We start from the raw sequence: 17,330 nt of genomic DNA, 5'->3' as shown, positions 1-17,330 counted from the left end.
TTCGGGATGTGTCAAAGCGGTGACCTTTTGAGTCTCCATTTTATGTCATAAAGCAGTAGTCTCTATTTTAATCCCAACAAGTCAGGATTCTCACACATCTCCACTCTTAATACGGGCATACTCTCGCCTGGATTCCATGAACTGCGTGCAATCATCACTTTTGAAATTTGTGGGACTTGCGGATCCATGGTTTATGCATATTATTGATAGATTTTTGGACAATACCAAGAACATTGGCATTATTGGTAAGGCTCAAATTGGCAGCCCTTGTTCCATCATTTTTTAGATATTAATTAATAAGTGAGCGAGGAATTTCTCTTTAATTTGCTAGGGGGCAGAGCTTTTTCTTTTTTGTTTTGTTTTTTAGTCAGGGCAAGAGGGCAAGAAACTACTGTGTAACAAAAAAAAAAAGGGAAGAAAATGTAGAATTCCACCCCACGATACATATAAAAAAGAAAAAGGGTTAATACCACGAAAAACCCCAAACTGGTACACCTGTGACAAATTTACCCCAAATTAATTTTTTAATCAATAGAAACCTCAAACTGGTACACTTGTGACAATTTTACCCTCCGCTAGTTTTCGTTAAATTTTACCGTAAAATTTCTGAGTTAGATGACACGTGGCAGTTGACGAGTGTACAAGTTTGGGGTTTTACTCTCCATTTGTCATAGATGTACCAATTTATGGTTTTTTGTTGTATTAATCCAATTTAATATAGGGTAAATTTATTGCAAATGTACCAGTTTGGGACTTTTGGTGGTCAAAAAATTAGTTTAGGGTAAATTTGTCACATGTATACCAGTTTGGGATTTTTTGTGGTCAAAAAATTAGTTTGAGATAAATTTGTCACATGTGTACTATTTTTGGGATTTTTCGTGATATTAATCCAAAAAAAAAAGCTTTAATGACCACAAAGAGGAAAAGAAAGAAAAAAAGCGGTTCGATGACTACTGAGTCAAAAAGAAAAAAAGAAGAAAAGCGTCTCAAAAAGCTATTTAGAGAAATCGACACATTCTTATAAATCTCTTCATAGTTTCCATTAGCACCAATCCTGCCTCTTGTTTCTTCTTGCCTTGCTTTCATATTTGCTTGCTTCCTGGGGCTTTGAGTTGTGAAACTCGTAAGCATGAGTTTTGCGGAGTTTCAATCATGCCGTTTGCTTCTTGGTATTGTTCTGGCATTGTGCTTTAACCAAGTCTTGTCCACCACCAATGAAACAGACAGACTTGCACTGCTCGAATTTAAGGCCGGTATAGCCGGAGATCCTTTCGGCGTGCTCAAGTCATGGAACAATAGCACAGGATTTTGCCAGTGGTTTGGTGTTACGTGTGGTCGGAGGCACCGGAGAGTCACAGCCTTGGACTTGTCATCACAAGCACTCTCCGGATCAATCTCTCCTCATATTGGGAATCTCAGTTTTGTAAGGGAAATGTTACTCCAAAACAATAGTCTCTATCATGAAATCCCTCCGCAAGTCGGTCAGTTGCGCCGCCTTCGTGTCTTACGACTAGACAACAATTCATTGGTCGGTGCAATTCCCAAAAACATATCGGGTTGCTCTAACCTTGTCCTCCTCATTCTTCAAGGCAACCAACTAACTGGAGAAATTCCTGCAGTGCTTGGGTCATTGCCAAAGCTACGGGAGTTCGTTTTGTCTATCAATAATTTGACCGGGAGTGTGCCTTCCTCCATTGGCAACTTATCTTCACTGGAGGTCCTTTATTTGTCCAAAAACAACTTGGGCGGGAGCATTCCTGAAGTTCTAGGCCACTTGACAAACTTGCGAGTCATTTCCCTCGGACGAAATAGGTTGTCAGGTACAATTCCATCTTTGTTACTCAATCTCTCTTTGCTAGCTAAGTTTAGCGTCGGAGACAACCGGTTACTGGGGACTCTTCCTGCAGGCATAGGCCTCACACTCCCAAATCTTGAATATTTTAGTGTCTACTTGAACCAACTTGAGGGGCCAATTCCTCCGTCAATATCGAATTGCACAAAGTTAGAGATGCTTCAACTTTCAGCTAACAAATTTTCCGGGAAAGTACCTTCTTTTGAAAATTTGCACAAGCTTCGTCGGCTTCGAATCTTTAGAAATCAGCTTGGAAGTGGAAAACCTGGAGACTTAAGCTTCCTTTGCTCGTTAACCAACAACACCAAATTACAGGACCTGAATATTGGCTGGAACAAGTTTGGTGGGGTGTTACCTAAATGCATAGGTAATTTATCCATTACTCTCGCATTATTCGTTGCAGCCGGGACTCAAATAAACGGTGAGATTCCTGAAGAAATCGGGAATTTAGTCAACCTGGAAGTATTGTTTATGGATGGCAACCAGCTTTCAGGTGTTATCCCCTCAAATTTCGGGAATCTACCAAATCTAGCGGTACTGGGCTTAGTTGGTAACAAACTGAGAGGGATTATCCCGTCTTCTTTGGGAAATCTAACCAGGCTTATTGAACTAAATCTTGGTGGGAACAACTTTCACGGGCAAATTCCTTCACATCTATCAAACTGCCGGTCTCTTGATTCGCTTGATCTGTCTAATAACAATCTGAATGGTGTCATACCCCCGCAGCTTATTGGTCTCACATCATTATCGATCATTTTGGACTTGTCTCGTAACCATTTGACTGGAGTTCTACCCACAGAAGTTGGAAACTTGAGAACTTTGACTGCGTTGGACATCTCGCACAATTTGTTGGTAGGTGAAATCCCAAGTAGTTTAGGTGATTGCACTTCATTGACATCACTAAGGTTGGCGGGCAACTTCTTCCATGGGTCAATTCCTCAATCAATCAGATCGTTAGGAGGCATTGAAGAACTAGATTTTTCATGCAACAATTTGTCAGGTCAGATTCCTGAATTCTTATCGGTATTTCGTTCCTTGAAACTTCTGAATTTGTCGTACAATAAGTTTGAAGGCATGCTACCACGTGATGGAGTCTTTAAGAATGCTACCGCTGCTTCTATTATTGGGAACAATGAGCTTTGCGGTGGACTGCCAGAATTCAATCTCCACAGCTGCATCTCCAGAAGCTCCAAGAGTAGAAAGATCAATATGGTGATATTGTCCACTTCTATTATTTTCAGAGTTCTTGTAGTAGCTCTTATTCTAGCTTTTATATATCTTTGTTGGTTGAAGAAGAAAGTAAATGAACCAGTTTCAAGTTCGATGGATGATTCACGTCCAAGCGTATCATATAGAACGCTCCTAAACGCAACCAATGGTTTTTCTTCTAAGAATTTGATTGGTGTTGGAAGCTTTGGCTCTGTTTACAGGGGGATACTTGAGGTCAATGGAACTGTTGTTGCCGTGAAGGTGCTTGATTTAGTCTGTCACGGTGCTCTGAAGAGCTTTATGGTCGAGTGTGAGGCATTAAGGAACATCAAACATCGAAATCTTCTGAAGATACTAACAATTTGCTCGGGTAGTGATTATCAAGGGAATGATTTTAAGGCCTTAGTCTATCAATTCATGGACAATGGAAGCCTAGAACGGTGGCTACACCCAAACGCAACATTATCTCATCATAATGAGCTTCTGGAAAAGTTGAATTTCATTCGCAGGATAAATATTGCTATTGATGTTGCTTCTGTATTGGATTATCTTCATCACCAGTGCCACATTTCCATTGTTCATTGTGATCTAAAGCCAAGCAATATTCTCTTAGATGCTGAAATGGTCGCACATGTTGGCGACTTTGGATTGGCAAAATTTCTTCTTGGATCATCCCTTGATACTGTAGCTAATCAGATGAGCTCTCTGGGTCTTAGAGGGACAATCGGTTATGCTCCACCAGGTAATCTCTCTACTTTCTATTATAATGATAAGAGCTCCACATTCTTTTTGATGATTAGCACTCCTCATTTAATCTGCACTATGATCAAAATGTGTGACAGAATATGCCATGGGACACGAGGTCTCAAGAGAAGGCGATGTCTATAGTTACGGCATTCTCTTGCTAGAGATGTTCACAGGATTGAGTCCCACCAACGAGAGATTCAGAGACAATTGGACTCTCCATAGTTTTGTCGCAGCAGTTTTGCCTGAACGAGCACTAGAAGTTACGGATCACATTCTACTTCAAGAAAGAGAGAGTTGTCTCGACCCCAACAATCCTCAGCATTGGCGTTCCGAAAGTAATGGCATATTTCAAGAGTGTTTGATTGTGGTATATAATATTGGAGTTGCTTGTTCCAATGAAGTGCCTGGAAGAAGGATGAGCATTAGCGGTGTTGCAAATCAACTGCAAAAGATTAGGGAAAAGCTCTCTTGCATTGGGTTGACATGAACAAGATGAACTACCGCAGGTGATATGACAATTTCTTAACCTCTCTCTTGTCCTAAATATTTAGTTTTGCATATGCTTGTGCAAACAGACATGTTAATCTGTAGCAGAATAGAGAATCGATCATGCATTGTCATTAAAAGGCAATAATTGATTGTCATTCCTCACCTGTATATGTATCGAGCTAGCATGTGTGCTGCAGTGCAGAGACCTTTTAGTAATATTTGCTAAAATTTGTCTCGAGTTTGAGAACATGGATGAAACCCAACCCGAATTGATGCGCTGGAAAGTCAAGCCGTTTAAAGATTGTCTGAATTGGGCTTTGAAAATGTATAACTGGAGAGAAGCAGTCGTTTCTGTTAGGAGAAAATAGTTGATTATCATTCCTCATCTGCACAGATTACTGCACTAGCATATGGCCCATGATGCAGAGTCTTGAGAATTGTTATGATATTTTAGAAGATCAGTCTCAAATATTCAGTTCTTTTATGGGTGTAAAGCTCATTTAGATGAATACAAATTAATCAACTATCGGCTATTTTCAGTTGGTATTCATAATCAAGCCTTTTCAACGTATGAATAGTCGTTCTCTGAAGTTCGTATGACGCAGTAACGGTGTGCGGAAGTTGATTCACATTAATCCTACATGTCTCCTTTTTTATTGAATTTATGTGTTTCCTCCAGCAAATCCCCTAGCTTTTGTCCAGGCTTTCTAACTCAGAGAAGTGCTTGGTTTCTTTCTACAGCTTCACTAGGAATCGCTATGCGTCGTGGAAGTTGTGCGAGACAGTTCGAGATGAGTGATGTTGCAGTCAAGCCAAGTATCTCTTTCAGCTTCAACCTAAATAAGCAAATGCTCTGTTTGGGAAAAAAAAATGACAGTTTGAAGAAGAAAAGACTTTCAGATTCAGCTTCCTCATATGCGTTAAATCGAGAAACAGATCTGGGCGATTGATATGTGAAGCAGGAACTTCGCAATAATGTTTTAGCATAACTAGTCTATCCCAATTCTGATCGTGCAACTTGTGCTATTTGTGTTTTTTCTGATGGGGAATGGATCTGCAGAGCTGCTATTTCTACAGTATGCCACTTTGATTAATCTTTTTTGGCCAAAATTTTTCCTTCTCTCGTTCATTCATTTCTTATCACGATAGAGCTTGTTTGATGAATTACAAACTGTGTTGCCAGTGTCTAATAAAAATTCTAGCCAAACAGAAATCACCGAAACATATGATCGTGCCCTCATCGTCTTAAGACCAGAACAAACTTTAGGCGTTTCATCATGATTATGGAAATAATTTGAAGCATGTGATAGAGAAGACTCATATTCTTCGTCTTGTCACGTCTCGTTCCTTACCCAACCCTCTAAGTTTCCAATGACCAAAACTCCATAAACATCGGCATCCAAATTGTGCTGGGATGGTTGGCACATACCTGAACAAAGCTCGGCCGAGCACGGCGACCCAGACCAAAATTTTCGTTGAAAATTCATCTGTAGCTTTTGAAAGAGCTTTGATAACTGGAAGAGAATTCTCGAAAGGAGTTGAAGCATTAAAAAACTAATTTTCAAGTTAAAACCACAACCCGGGAGGCAGGAGCTTAGCAAACCAACTTCGAGCTAGCTTTTGTTTTGAAAGCCTCATCATGAAGTTTTATGTATCTTAGGATGAGGTCATTGCACTTTGATTTTAACCCCCCAGTATGTTGAATTTTCAACATTTGCAATTAATGTGTTTTGATCTGAGTTCGGCAAATTTTTGTAGAAAATACAGACATGACCGGCATGTGTCATAGAGTCTAAGTGGATACCCATGTTAATTTTCTTTTCACTTTGAGCTGACTTGGACTGAACGCTAATGTCGTGTGATTGTCTCGTAAGCAATTTATCAAGAAATTGTTCAAATTTTAATGAGAGCACGTTGACTGCAAAGGAATATTAATTTAGTTTATACATTAACGGATTTAGGTCCACTAATATGAATGACTAATTGTAAAATCTATTGAAGTTTGCTGACTAAAAAGTGGAATTTACTATTCATAAGTGGACACGCTCAAATGTGGCCCATCTTTGCAAGTGAAGCCGGATAGATCGCAATCGTTAATTATGTGAGCCCACACACGCGAGTCTTAATCAATCAACGATTGTAGTTGCGCCCCGGTCCTATGAATTTGTCCTCGTACACACTACATGTTATATTTCGTCGGTCCGCCCATGATGTGTGTGTCCAAGGAACACCATTTACTCTAATAAGAAGTGTGTCTAAGAGAAACCTTTTGAAGAGGTGGGAGGGGAGTTTCTTAAGGGAAGTTAAGATAACTTCCTCAGTAGATGAATAATATACGAGAGATAATTAGAACTCTCTCTCTCTCTCGACACATAAGGATTCCGTATCTACTTTGAGAAGACAATCGGTATTAACGCTGTGGAACGAGAATACTTTCCTTGTGATTATATTCGGATCAACGTGAAGTAGATTCGTCCATCGTTCGCTGGTGATTCAACGTACGTTCCTGGAAAATTGGTTTGGAGTGCATTGAACAGGTTAGTCGATTCTCCTGACACTTGCTTCCAACATTGGTATCAGAGCCTCGGTTATGATCTCTGTCTTGTTTTTCCGTTGAATTTTTTCGCTTGTTGTTTGATATGGGGATCGAGAGAATTCATATCGTCTGGATGTTCATTGCTCGGAAATTGCAACATGAATCGTCGAAAATGAGATCGGACGCGACGAACGGGTTTGGAGGATGAACGCCGTTCTGTTTGACCCTGTATCGAATATTTATTTTTATTAAAAATAATATATTATTATACAGAGTTGAAGAACTTGTCGAGACGAGCAGAATGGCGGGTCGAACGCCGCCGGAAACCTCCGAACGCGCCGCCACGCGCGGTTAGAAGCCGCGACGTCACCGGCGACACGCCCCGCGCGCGACCACGCGCTGGGAATGCCAGCACGTGAAGGCCACGCGCTCGTTGCCAATCGGCGCGTGCTGACGTCAGCAAAACTGTCGGTAACCGACATACTGACGTCATTGATGGCGTCATCTCGCTGGCGAACCCACCTCCGGCGACCGGCTGACCCGACCCGACCCACGACCCGACCCAACCCATTGACCGGTCAACGGTTAACCGGTCGGACCGGCTCAGAAGCCCGTATTGGGTAGGCGCGTGCGCCACATGCGCCGCGCACTTAGGCGGCGCGTGTGGGCGCGTGGGAGCTCTGATTGGAGCGTGGTTGGTACGGTTGTGTTCGTATTCAAATTCTCTACATTGTGATATAGTTATTTTATATGTTTTAAGCTTTTAAAGGTATGAAAATGCATACAGAACCCTAAATACATTTATTTTTGGGGTATTATTGCATTTTTCTTGTATTTTCCTATGGTTTTGGAAATACAGAAGCTGGCTTACATGTAAATGACCACATAAAGATTATGTAGAGCATGGTTCATTGATGGCATGTTTATAAGGTTTAACGTGCTTGCAATTTCAGTTCCGAGCTGACTCGAACAATGGTTGGAGATCCATTTTTTATTTACTTGTATTCTGCTTGAATTACCTGTATTTTGGTTAATATCATGCTGTTGTCTATAATTGTATGAGAGAATGCGATCATTGCATGATGCATGATAATCGTTTTTTCTAGTGGGAGTTCGTAGGTTGGTAAAATTCAAAGGAGTTCTCACCTAGAACTTAAAATTTGCGCAAATTAAACAAGTTAATGATAGTAGAACAATTGTACGTCGAAGCTGATTGGGAACATAGTGAACTTTCGTTTCGATATCTTTTGTTGAATTATCATTAATTTAGTTTGTCTTTGCTGCAAATTAAAATGTGTGTTTATGTGGAATATGTGCTAGTATTGATTCTATGTTTATTATGTCAATGTGTAGTAGAAATTGATTATGGCTTCGGCATCCAAGACCATTGTGGCTGACCTTAACAAGGGTGAAAAGCTGAACGATGACAATTATGATATTTGGCACCGAAAAGTTCAGTATATCCTTGAGGAGCAAGAGGTTTTCGAAACCCTCAGCTACACCATGGATGAACCTGAGCATGGAACTTCTACTCAACACATAAGAGATCAAGAAACTTTTCAAGCTTGGAAAAAGAAAAATAGCATTGCTCGCATCACGTTACTGAGTTGTATGCAAGATGATCTCATGTGTGAGTTTGAAAGTTATGACAAAGCTCAAGCAATGTGGGTTGCCTTGAAAGATAAGTTTGGGGGTACGTCTGCCACTAAGTTGAGGAGGCTCACCATCAAATTTGACACATACCGGAAGCGCTCAAATCTATCGATGAGGCAGCATCTTCGGGAGATATCAAACATGATGCGTGAGCTGAAGTCGGCAGGTCATACCTTAACTAACGAACAGCAAGTTCTGGCTGTTATAAGGTCTCTTCCTGACAGCTGGGTACATATGAAAATCAATATGACGCACAATGAGAATATCGTCACTTTTGACGATATTGCGCGTCATTTGGAATTAGAAGATGAGCGCCTAGAGGCTGCAAAATCCTCTACCCATGCTTATGTTGCTGAATCAGGTTTGGGAAAAGCTTTGGGCTTTAAGCGCAAGAGGAACCATAAATTCAACAATAAAGGAAAAGAGACTGATCAGGCACCCAAGAGAGCCAAGACTTTCCGACGCAAGAAGCGTGGCGGGAAGAAGGACAAGGCCAAGATGATAGGCTACAATTGTGGTAAATTGGGCCACTTCGCTCGTGAATTCACTGAGCCGAAAAAGGTACCACAGTACTCCATTACTTTGAGTAATGCTTTTGTTTCTAGCACTGTAATGCTTGCTGAATCTCATCCAATGTGGACTGTAGACTCAGGAGCAACAGACCACGTAGCTAGAGACCGAGGAGCATTTGTGGAGTATCGTCGAATACAGCCTGGAAGAAGATGGATATATGTTGAAAATAACTCAAGAGTTGAAGTGAAGGGTATCGGCACATGTAAATTAACCTTTCGTGGTGGTCGAAACCTATTCCTACATGATGTCCTCTATGCTCCAGATATTCGGCGAAACTTGGTCTCTGTAGTTGTTCTTCTTGGCTTAGGTTATGTATTTAATTTTCATGGTGATTGTGTTGACATTTTGTTTAGAACAGTTTATTACGGTTGTGGTTATGTATTGAATGGTTTTATGGTGTTAGACATTGACTATGATGTGTACAAAGTTAATGTTGATGGTTGTTTTTCTTTAATTGCTTCTTCTAGTAATGTGGAGATTGATGCAAGTACTTGGCATGCTAGACTGGGTCACATTGGGTTACAAAGAATGAAACGATTAGCAAGAGAAGGCCTTTTGGGGTCACTCGCTAATGTTGAACTACTCGTATGTGAACATTGTCTAGCGGGAAAAATAACTAGAAAACCATTTGGTAAAGGAGCCAGAGCTGAACTTCCATTGCAACTTATACATTCTGACATTTGTGGTCCTTTAAATGTGAGGGCGAGGCACGGAGCCTCATATTTCATCACTTTTATAGATGACTTCACGTGTTTCGGTTATGTTTTTTTGATCTCCCATAAGTCTGAAGCATTGGATTGCTTTAGGCGGTTATAACTTTGGTAGAGAATCAGTTGAACAAAACAATAAAGGCATTGAGAACCGATCACGGACGTGAGTATCTATCTGAGCAATTTAAGGCTCTTTGTGATGAAAAGGGAATTGTAAGACAATTGACTATTCCTGGTGCTCCGCAACAAAATGGGGTTGCAGAAAGAAGGAATAGAACTCTATTGGAAATGGTTAGGTTTATGATGGTGCAGACAAATCTACCTGTCTCATATTGGGGAGATGCGTTATTGACTGTTACCTATATACTTAATCGTGTGCCCTCTAAGTCAGTTGCTTCCACCCCTTATGAATTGTGGACTGGTAGAAAACCAGACTTAAGTAATTTACGACCTTGGGGGTGTGCAGCATATGTTCATGATTCTTCCCATAAATATGGCAAATTAGGCCCTAGAGGGAAGAAGTGTATCTTTATTAGATACTCTGAACACTCTAAAGGGTACATGTTCATAGGTGAACAAGCTGATGGAAGTGTGACTGAAATGGAGTCACGAGATGTCATGTTCTTGGAGAACGATTTTCTTAGTAGAGGTGAGATCGATAAGGACTTCCAATTACATGAGATGGAAGATCCCGATAACACACCCACTAATGTTATTGAGGGAAATACAGATTTACCTCAACATACAAGACCTAGTGGGAGTATAGCGTCGCCTGGCGAACTGAATTCTCAAGAAGTTTAGTTGCGTAAAAATAATCGTAAAAGTATTCCCCGTCGTCGATTTGAGATTGAAGGGGAAGTATTTATGATTGCTCCACAAGACGATGCGGAGCCTAAAACAGTTCAAGAGGCTCTCTCATCTCCTGACAAGGAAGAATGGAGAAAAGTTTTGGAAGACGAAATTGAGTCTATGAGGACAAACCACGTCTAGGACTTGGTTGATCTACCACCTGATCGCAAGGCTATTGGAAACAAATGGGTTTTCAAGATTAAGCGAAGGGCGGATGGATCCATTGAAAAATATAAGGCTCGCCTTGTGGCGAAAGGCTATACTCAACAAGAGGGTATAGACTATGAGGAAACTTTTTCACCAGTTGTAAGGTTTGCCTCCATAAGCCTTATCCTAGCCATTGTTGCACATTTGGACCTAGAATTATATCAAATGGATGTAAAGACAGCATTTCTCAATGGAGAACTAGATGAAGAAATCTATATGAAGCAACCGATAGGTTTCATTGCTGAAGGTCAAGAGCGTAAAGTTTCCAAACTTCATCGCTCAATTTATGGCCTTAAGCAATCGTCTAGACAGTAGTATTTTCGTTTTCATCGAGCCATAACTTCTTTTGGGTTCACGATGATCGAAGAGGATCATTGTGACATTCCGAATTTTGGCCCATAGTTGGGATTTATAAAACGTGTAATTCGTCAGTGTGCTTATAGTAAAATCTCGCCCGAGAACTGATCACTCTCGGTTATTGTTTTTAAAATTGAGATTTCGCTAGAATCGCACTCGATCGAATTTGGCCGTTATTTAGAGCCCAAACTTTAGTGTCGAATTTCTCGGAGTTCCATGACGAATTTAATTAAACGGTGTCAATATTATTGTGGCCAGCGTCGCTATTGCCAGGAATATGTGAAAAGTGAATTTTTGACCGGGTGCAGATTTGAACTAGTAGACCTCCCTCTGAGTTTATTTTATTTAGTGTCTATTTAGCCTTTTATTTTATTTTGAAATCTGGAATTTTCTGGGCCATTGGATCTTGGAGTGCTCACCAAGGCCAAATGTGAGCCCTAGGATGAGTCAAAAAAGTTTGACTCTCTCTCTCTCTCTCTCTCTCTCTCTCTCTCTCTCTCTCGCGATCGTTTCCCCCCGTGTCAGACCCATCCCCTCTCCTTCTCTCTCTTCCTTTTTCTTCTTCTTCTTCCTCTCTTCTTCGTCTTCTCTGGTCATTCGCCGACTGGTTCCGCTTCTGCTTCTGCTCGCCCGAACAGTCGCCACCGACCGCCCTCGCCGTCCGCCTCGCGCTCCGCCGTCGCCCGACCGAGCCGCGCCGCCGCGCTCGTCTCCCCGTGACCGCCCATTGGCTCGCCGGCCCTCGCTCTCCATCACGCCGCGTCCACGCCGCACGCGAGCAACAGCTCGCCGCCTGCGTCCGCCCGCCCGGGCGTTACTTGGTCGTCCGCCCGGCTCTGTCCTCCGTCGCTCGGCCACTCGAGACGCCGCCCGTGCTGCCTCCGGCCGCCATCCGACCTCCTCTTTCCCCCGTTTTCTTTCCGCGCCTTCCCCCTTTCGAGCTCCCGCCTCGCCGCCGCGCGCGCGCCCGCCGCTCCGCTCCGCCACCCGGCCTTTCCCCCGCCTCCACCTCCGCCGCCTGCGTCCGCCCCCCTTGGCCGCCACCACCTTTCTTCTCCTCGTTTTTTCTTCCTCCCCGACGCTTCCCCGTTTTGGAGCTCACTCCCGCGCCGCCGCCCAATCGCCACCGCGCACCGCCGCCTCCGGCCGGCGCCGCTCCGCTCCGTCCGCCACCATCCCGGCCCCGGCGGCCTTGCTCAGCCCACTTGCATCCGCCGTGCTCACCGGAAAAGCCCAACTGCCCGTTGCCGTCGCCGTTGGGCTGCCGAGGCCGAGCAGCCTGCCGTGGCCGAGCTCGCCCAGCCACCGCACGGCACCTCGCCCGTTCAAATGCCCTGGCGCCTTGCCCGTCTGGCTCGGCCACAAGCGCCGCGGCACGCCGTTCGCCACCGCGCCGCCCAGCTGCACACGCTCGATCGGCCACCGTGCCCGTGTTGGCCGGGCCGCGCCCGTTGGCCCGCGCCTAGTCCGATACTGTTCACCCGGGCCATTTTAGGCCCGAGCCGATTTTCTCCGGGCCAAAACCAAGTAAGTGACTTTCTAAACCCTACCTAGTACTTTGGGTATTTTATAGGCTTGTCTTGGGTTTAGAACGGCTAGGGCGTGTTTTAATTTAATTATATTATGATATAATTGTGCTAATTGGATTGGATAAAATAATGTGCATGATTTGGGTGATCGTACGTGACCGACTTGAACGTCGGGTTTGTGGATTGACGTGGCGAATTGTGAATATGGATCGTTTGATGCAATTGGCGTGAAATTGATTGAATTGAATGGCGTGTGCATGCCTGTCGATTTTAAGCCCGGATTGATCGGAGGGCTACGGACTTGGGACGTGTTGACGGCGGTCCGTGTGAAGGCATGAATGGCCGGTGTGCCAAATGGATGCAGGCTTGAGACGTGTAGGCGGTGGCCCGTTAGAGGTGTGTTGGACCGGGACGTATTTACGTCGGTCATTGGAAATTGAGCCCGGATTGATCGAAGGGCTACGGACTTGGGACGTGTTGACGGCGGTCCGTGTGAAAGCATGAATGGCCGGTGTGCCAAGTGGGCCTGAGGCGCAGTGGCGCGGGCAGTGAGAATGGACCTGAGGCGCAGTGGCGCGGGTCGTGAGAAAGATGTTCGGCCACGCATGCGAATTGAGTGTGATTGAATTGGCTGGTTGAGCGTGTGATTGAATTGGCTGGTTGAATTAGTTGGATTGATTGAGTGCAAGTGTGGTTGGTGTTTGAACGATTGTGATGTGCTATTTAATTACTATTATTGTATTATCACGTTGTGACTAACGTGTAGAGTTGGCATGGGCTTGATGACAAGGTAAGTACAATGATGCGAATTTTATATGTTATGGGGTAGATTGCATGTACGACTTGTCTGGGTACGCATTGGCCTACGTGGGGTATAGGGGGTTGCTTATTGAGACTCGTTCTCACGGTTATTATATAACCATTTCAGATCCGCGACCGTGATCGATTCGGAGATGCCGCCAGAGCTCCACAGGGATTGAAAGATAGATCATTTACCCTGTCTTTTGAGTACCTTTTGTAGAGGAGATAAGTTTGTCAACCACCGCCCCCTTTTGAAAATTGTGGTTTTAAATTTGGTAGACTGGGTTATTGTTTTGTAATAGTGACTGATTTATGATGTTATGCAATTATTGTTGCATGCTATCCTTTGGTCATCATGTTTGTTGTCTGGGTTGTTTTATTTCGCTTCCGCTTGCGTAGTTCGTTTGGGTCGGCGACGCGTCCTGGGACGTCACGTTCAATATGACCATCAAGGGGTGTCGCGAGCCCGTTGGGGTTCGGGGTTTTGACATCCCCGTTGATTTGGTATCAGAGCAATGTCAGCTCGATCCCAGTGGTCGAAACCTGGAGTGATAAGGAGCGATAACTTTGGGGTAGCCAGTTAGGGAGATTTGTGTGTCATGCGTACCCCAGACTGTGTGATTATGATTTGCTAAGTGATTTTTATGCAATAATGTGTGAGGTGTAGGTGCGTCAGGACTTGAGGTAAGTGCACGAACTCGGTTGACTGAGATTGAGTGTTGTATGTGATTGGCTGCCTGCTTAGTGAATTATTGTTGTGATTCGCTGCCTAGGGCTTTAGACTGGTAGAGTTGGCCTAGGTTTTTAATTCCTGCGTGGAACTTAGCAGGTGAGCGTTTGTGAGAATCGGTAAGATGAGCAGTCGAGGTCGAGGTCGAGGTAGGGGTCGAGGTGGAGGTCGAGGTCGAGGTCGAGGTCGCATAGCCCCGTTAGCTGGAGTTATGGAGGATAATAGAGTGGATGAAATCTGGAGGGCGCTCGAAGAAGCAGGAATATTATCGGGTAGACAGACGGGGGAAAGAAGTGCTAATGTTGCCGCTGCAGCTGCCAGCGAGATTGTTGGGAATAATGGAGATCAGGGGAATAATGTAATTGGTGCAAATCCTGGTCCAAGGCGAGTAAATGCGATCGGCCAATGTCCAAGCCGGTCGAACAGGTTTCGAGGTTGAAACCCCAAAGTTTGATGGGAGAGGTGACCCGAGGCGCACCGAGATGGGTAGAAGAGCTAGAGAAAGCTTTTGAGGTCTTTGGGGTGTATCGAGGAAGAGAAAGTAACCTTAGCGATCTACCGGCTTCGAGGAAAATGCCGGCGATTGGTGGAGAGCCACCGGAGGTCAAGTGTTCCCCACGTGATGCGCCCCAAATTGGACCGTTTTTACCGAGACCTTCAACGGCAAGTATTTCTGGAAAGTGCCCGAGAACAGTAAATTGGCCGAATTCATGAGACTCCGCCAAGGTCGGAGGTCGGTAGATCGGTATGAAGCCGAGTTTGCAAGGCTGTCCAAATTTGCCCCTTAATGGTGGAGGACCCAATGGACAAAGCTAGGAGGTTCCGGGATGGGATTTGAAACCGGACCTTCGCGATCGATGATCTCATTGAACTTGAGGGCTATAACGAGATATATGAAAGGGCCCAGGCAATTGAGCGAGATCAAACGGATCGAGCCGCCGCTTCGGATCGCGGTATGCCCTGGGCCAGGACAGACAATCAACTTGGGAAAAGACCCATGGTAGGAAATAGTCGCTTTGTCCCTTCCGTTCGGAGGAATATTGGGAAGCCAAACCGTTATCAGAACGCCCCGTGTAGGCTATGTGGAGGAAGACACAGGAATGGACCTTGCCCAAATAGGGGCGGAGCATGTTTTACATGTGGTGGAAGGGGCCACCAGATGAGGGAATGTCCTAACAATAGGCAGGCCGGGTCACCTGCACTCCTGCCGCCGCCGCCCCGGAATGGAAATCAAACTAGAGTTATCCAACCGGCCAATCAGAATAGGCCGCCGACCCAAGGACGGGTGTATGCAATGGCAAGGAGGGAGGCTCAGGATGTGCCTGGCGTGGTCACAGGTACAGTCTCTCTCTGTGATCATGCTGCATATGCCTTGTTTGATCCGGGGGCGTCGCATTCATTTATATCTGAGCAGTTCGTTGAATTATCTGGGATTGAGCCGAAATCGCTTGATGTTATGCTGTGTGTTACTACTCCACTGAATGATAAAGTGCTGATTGCGTTTGGATGTCCCGATTGTAAGATAGTGATTGGCGATAGGGAAGGAAGGATAGATTTGGCGGTTTTATCTATGCATGACTTTGATGTGATTGTCGGTATGGGTCGGCCGGTCAAACAGAGTCAGTTATGGATCGTAGTAGCGTGGGGTGATCCAATTTAATCCAGTTGGACATCCTAGATTTGAGTTTGTGGGAAACCGAGGAGGAACCTCGATCCCTTGGATTTCGTCGCTCGAGGTAGCCAAGCTTCTGCATAAAGGGTGCCAAGGATTTCTGGCAAATGTAGTTGATTCGACGGCTGGAGAGCCGAGGCTAGAAGACATAGCCGTGGTGTGCAATTTCCCCGATGTTTTTCCTCAGGAATTGCCGGGACTACCACCTGATAGAGAAGTAGAGTTCGTGATTGAGTTAGCCCCAGGGACGGAACCGATCTCGAAAACGCCCTATAGGATGCCACTGTCTGAATTGAAGAAATTAAAGGTCCAAATGCAGGAGTTGCTAGATAAAGGCTTTATCCGCCCGAGTGCGTCTCCATGGGGAGCACCGGTGTTATTCGTGAGAGAGAAAGATGGATCTTTGAGGTTGTGCATAGACTACCGACAGTTAAATCAGGTGACCATTAAGAATAAGTACCCACTACCAAGGATAGATGACCTATTTGATCAGTTGCAAGGTGCATCGATATTTTCAAAGATCGACTTGAGGACGGGTTACCACCAATTGAGGATTAAGAAGGAGGATATACCAAAAACGGCATTTAGGACGAGATATGGGCACTATGAGTTTACGGTAATGCCGTTCGGATTGACTAACGCCCCTGCAGCCTTTATGGACTTAATGAATCGGATATTCAAGGAGTTTTTGGATCAGTTCGTCATTGTCTTCATAGATGATATTTTAGTGTATTCAAAGAGCCCCGAGGAACATGAGGTACACTTGGAAAAGGTTCTACGAACGTTAAGAGAACATGCACTGTATGCTAAGTTTAGCAAGTGCGAGTTTTGGCTGAACCGAGTAGCATTTCTTGGGCATGTAATTTCCGGAGAAGGAATCTCCGTGGATCCGGCAAAGATTGAAGCAGTGATGGATTGGCCGAGACCGACGACGGTTACTGAGGTTCGAAGCTTCTTAGGACTGGCAGGTTACTATAGACGATTTGTGGAAAGATTCTCGGCAATAGCCACTCCATTGACAAGGTTGCTTAAGAAAGAGACTAAGTTTGAATGGACGGAAAAGTGCGAAGAGAGCTTTCAGGAGTTGAAGCAGAGATTGACGACTGCGCCAGTGCTAACGATCCCTTCAGGACCGGGAGGATATGAGATTTATAGCGATGCTTCGCTCAAGGGATTGGGATGCGTGCTAATGCAACATGGAAGGGTGGTTGCTTATGCATCGCGTCAGTTAAGGCCTCATGAGATGAACTATCCAACTCACGACTTGGAACTGGCAGCAATCGTTTTCGCACTTAAGATTTGGAGGCACTATTTATATGGAGAAAGGTTCCAAATTTATACGGACCATCAGAGCCTCAAGTATTTGTTTTCGCAGAAGGAATTGAATATGAGGCAAAGACGTTGGATGGAGCTTCT

The 17,330-nt window shown here is 44.5% G+C and overlaps 1 protein-coding gene across 1 annotated transcript; it reads left to right on the top strand.

The window, feature by feature from the left end:
• The first annotated feature begins 1,005 nt into the window (after positions 1-1,005).
• LOC115661864 (probable LRR receptor-like serine/threonine-protein kinase At3g47570) lies at positions 1,006-5,376 on the top strand. The gene is made up of 3 exons (XM_030584060.2): positions 1,006-3,803; positions 3,904-4,314; positions 5,039-5,376. The coding sequence occupies exons 1-2, from the start codon at positions 1,130-1,132 to the stop codon at positions 4,293-4,295; spliced, it is 3,066 nt and encodes a 1,021-aa protein (XP_030439920.2). The 5' UTR covers positions 1,006-1,129; the 3' UTR covers positions 4,296-4,314; positions 5,039-5,376.
• The last annotated feature ends 11,954 nt before the right edge of the window (positions 5,377-17,330 follow it).

Source organism: Syzygium oleosum, unplaced genomic scaffold (genome assembly GCF_021117445.2).
Source record: "Syzygium oleosum isolate NSW1041296 unplaced genomic scaffold, Sole_v2.1 Sole_v2.48, whole genome shotgun sequence".
NCBI classification, from domain to species: Eukaryota; Viridiplantae; Streptophyta; class Magnoliopsida; order Myrtales; family Myrtaceae; genus Syzygium; species Syzygium oleosum.
The sequence above is the reverse complement of the archived record's forward strand: the minus strand, read 5'-3'. Positions and strand labels throughout refer to the sequence as shown.

What these genes read in the sequence shown, in the direction of transcription:
- LOC115661864 (XM_030584060.2), top strand. Translation starts at nt 1,130, where the DNA reads ATGAGTTTTGCGGAGTTTCAATCATGCCGTTTGCTTCTTGGTATTGTT. An exon ending in AATCGGTTATGCTCCACCAG is followed by an intron (nt 3,804 to 3,903) that starts GTAATCTCTCTA and finishes AATGTGTGACAG; the next exon opens with AATATGCCATGGGACACGAG.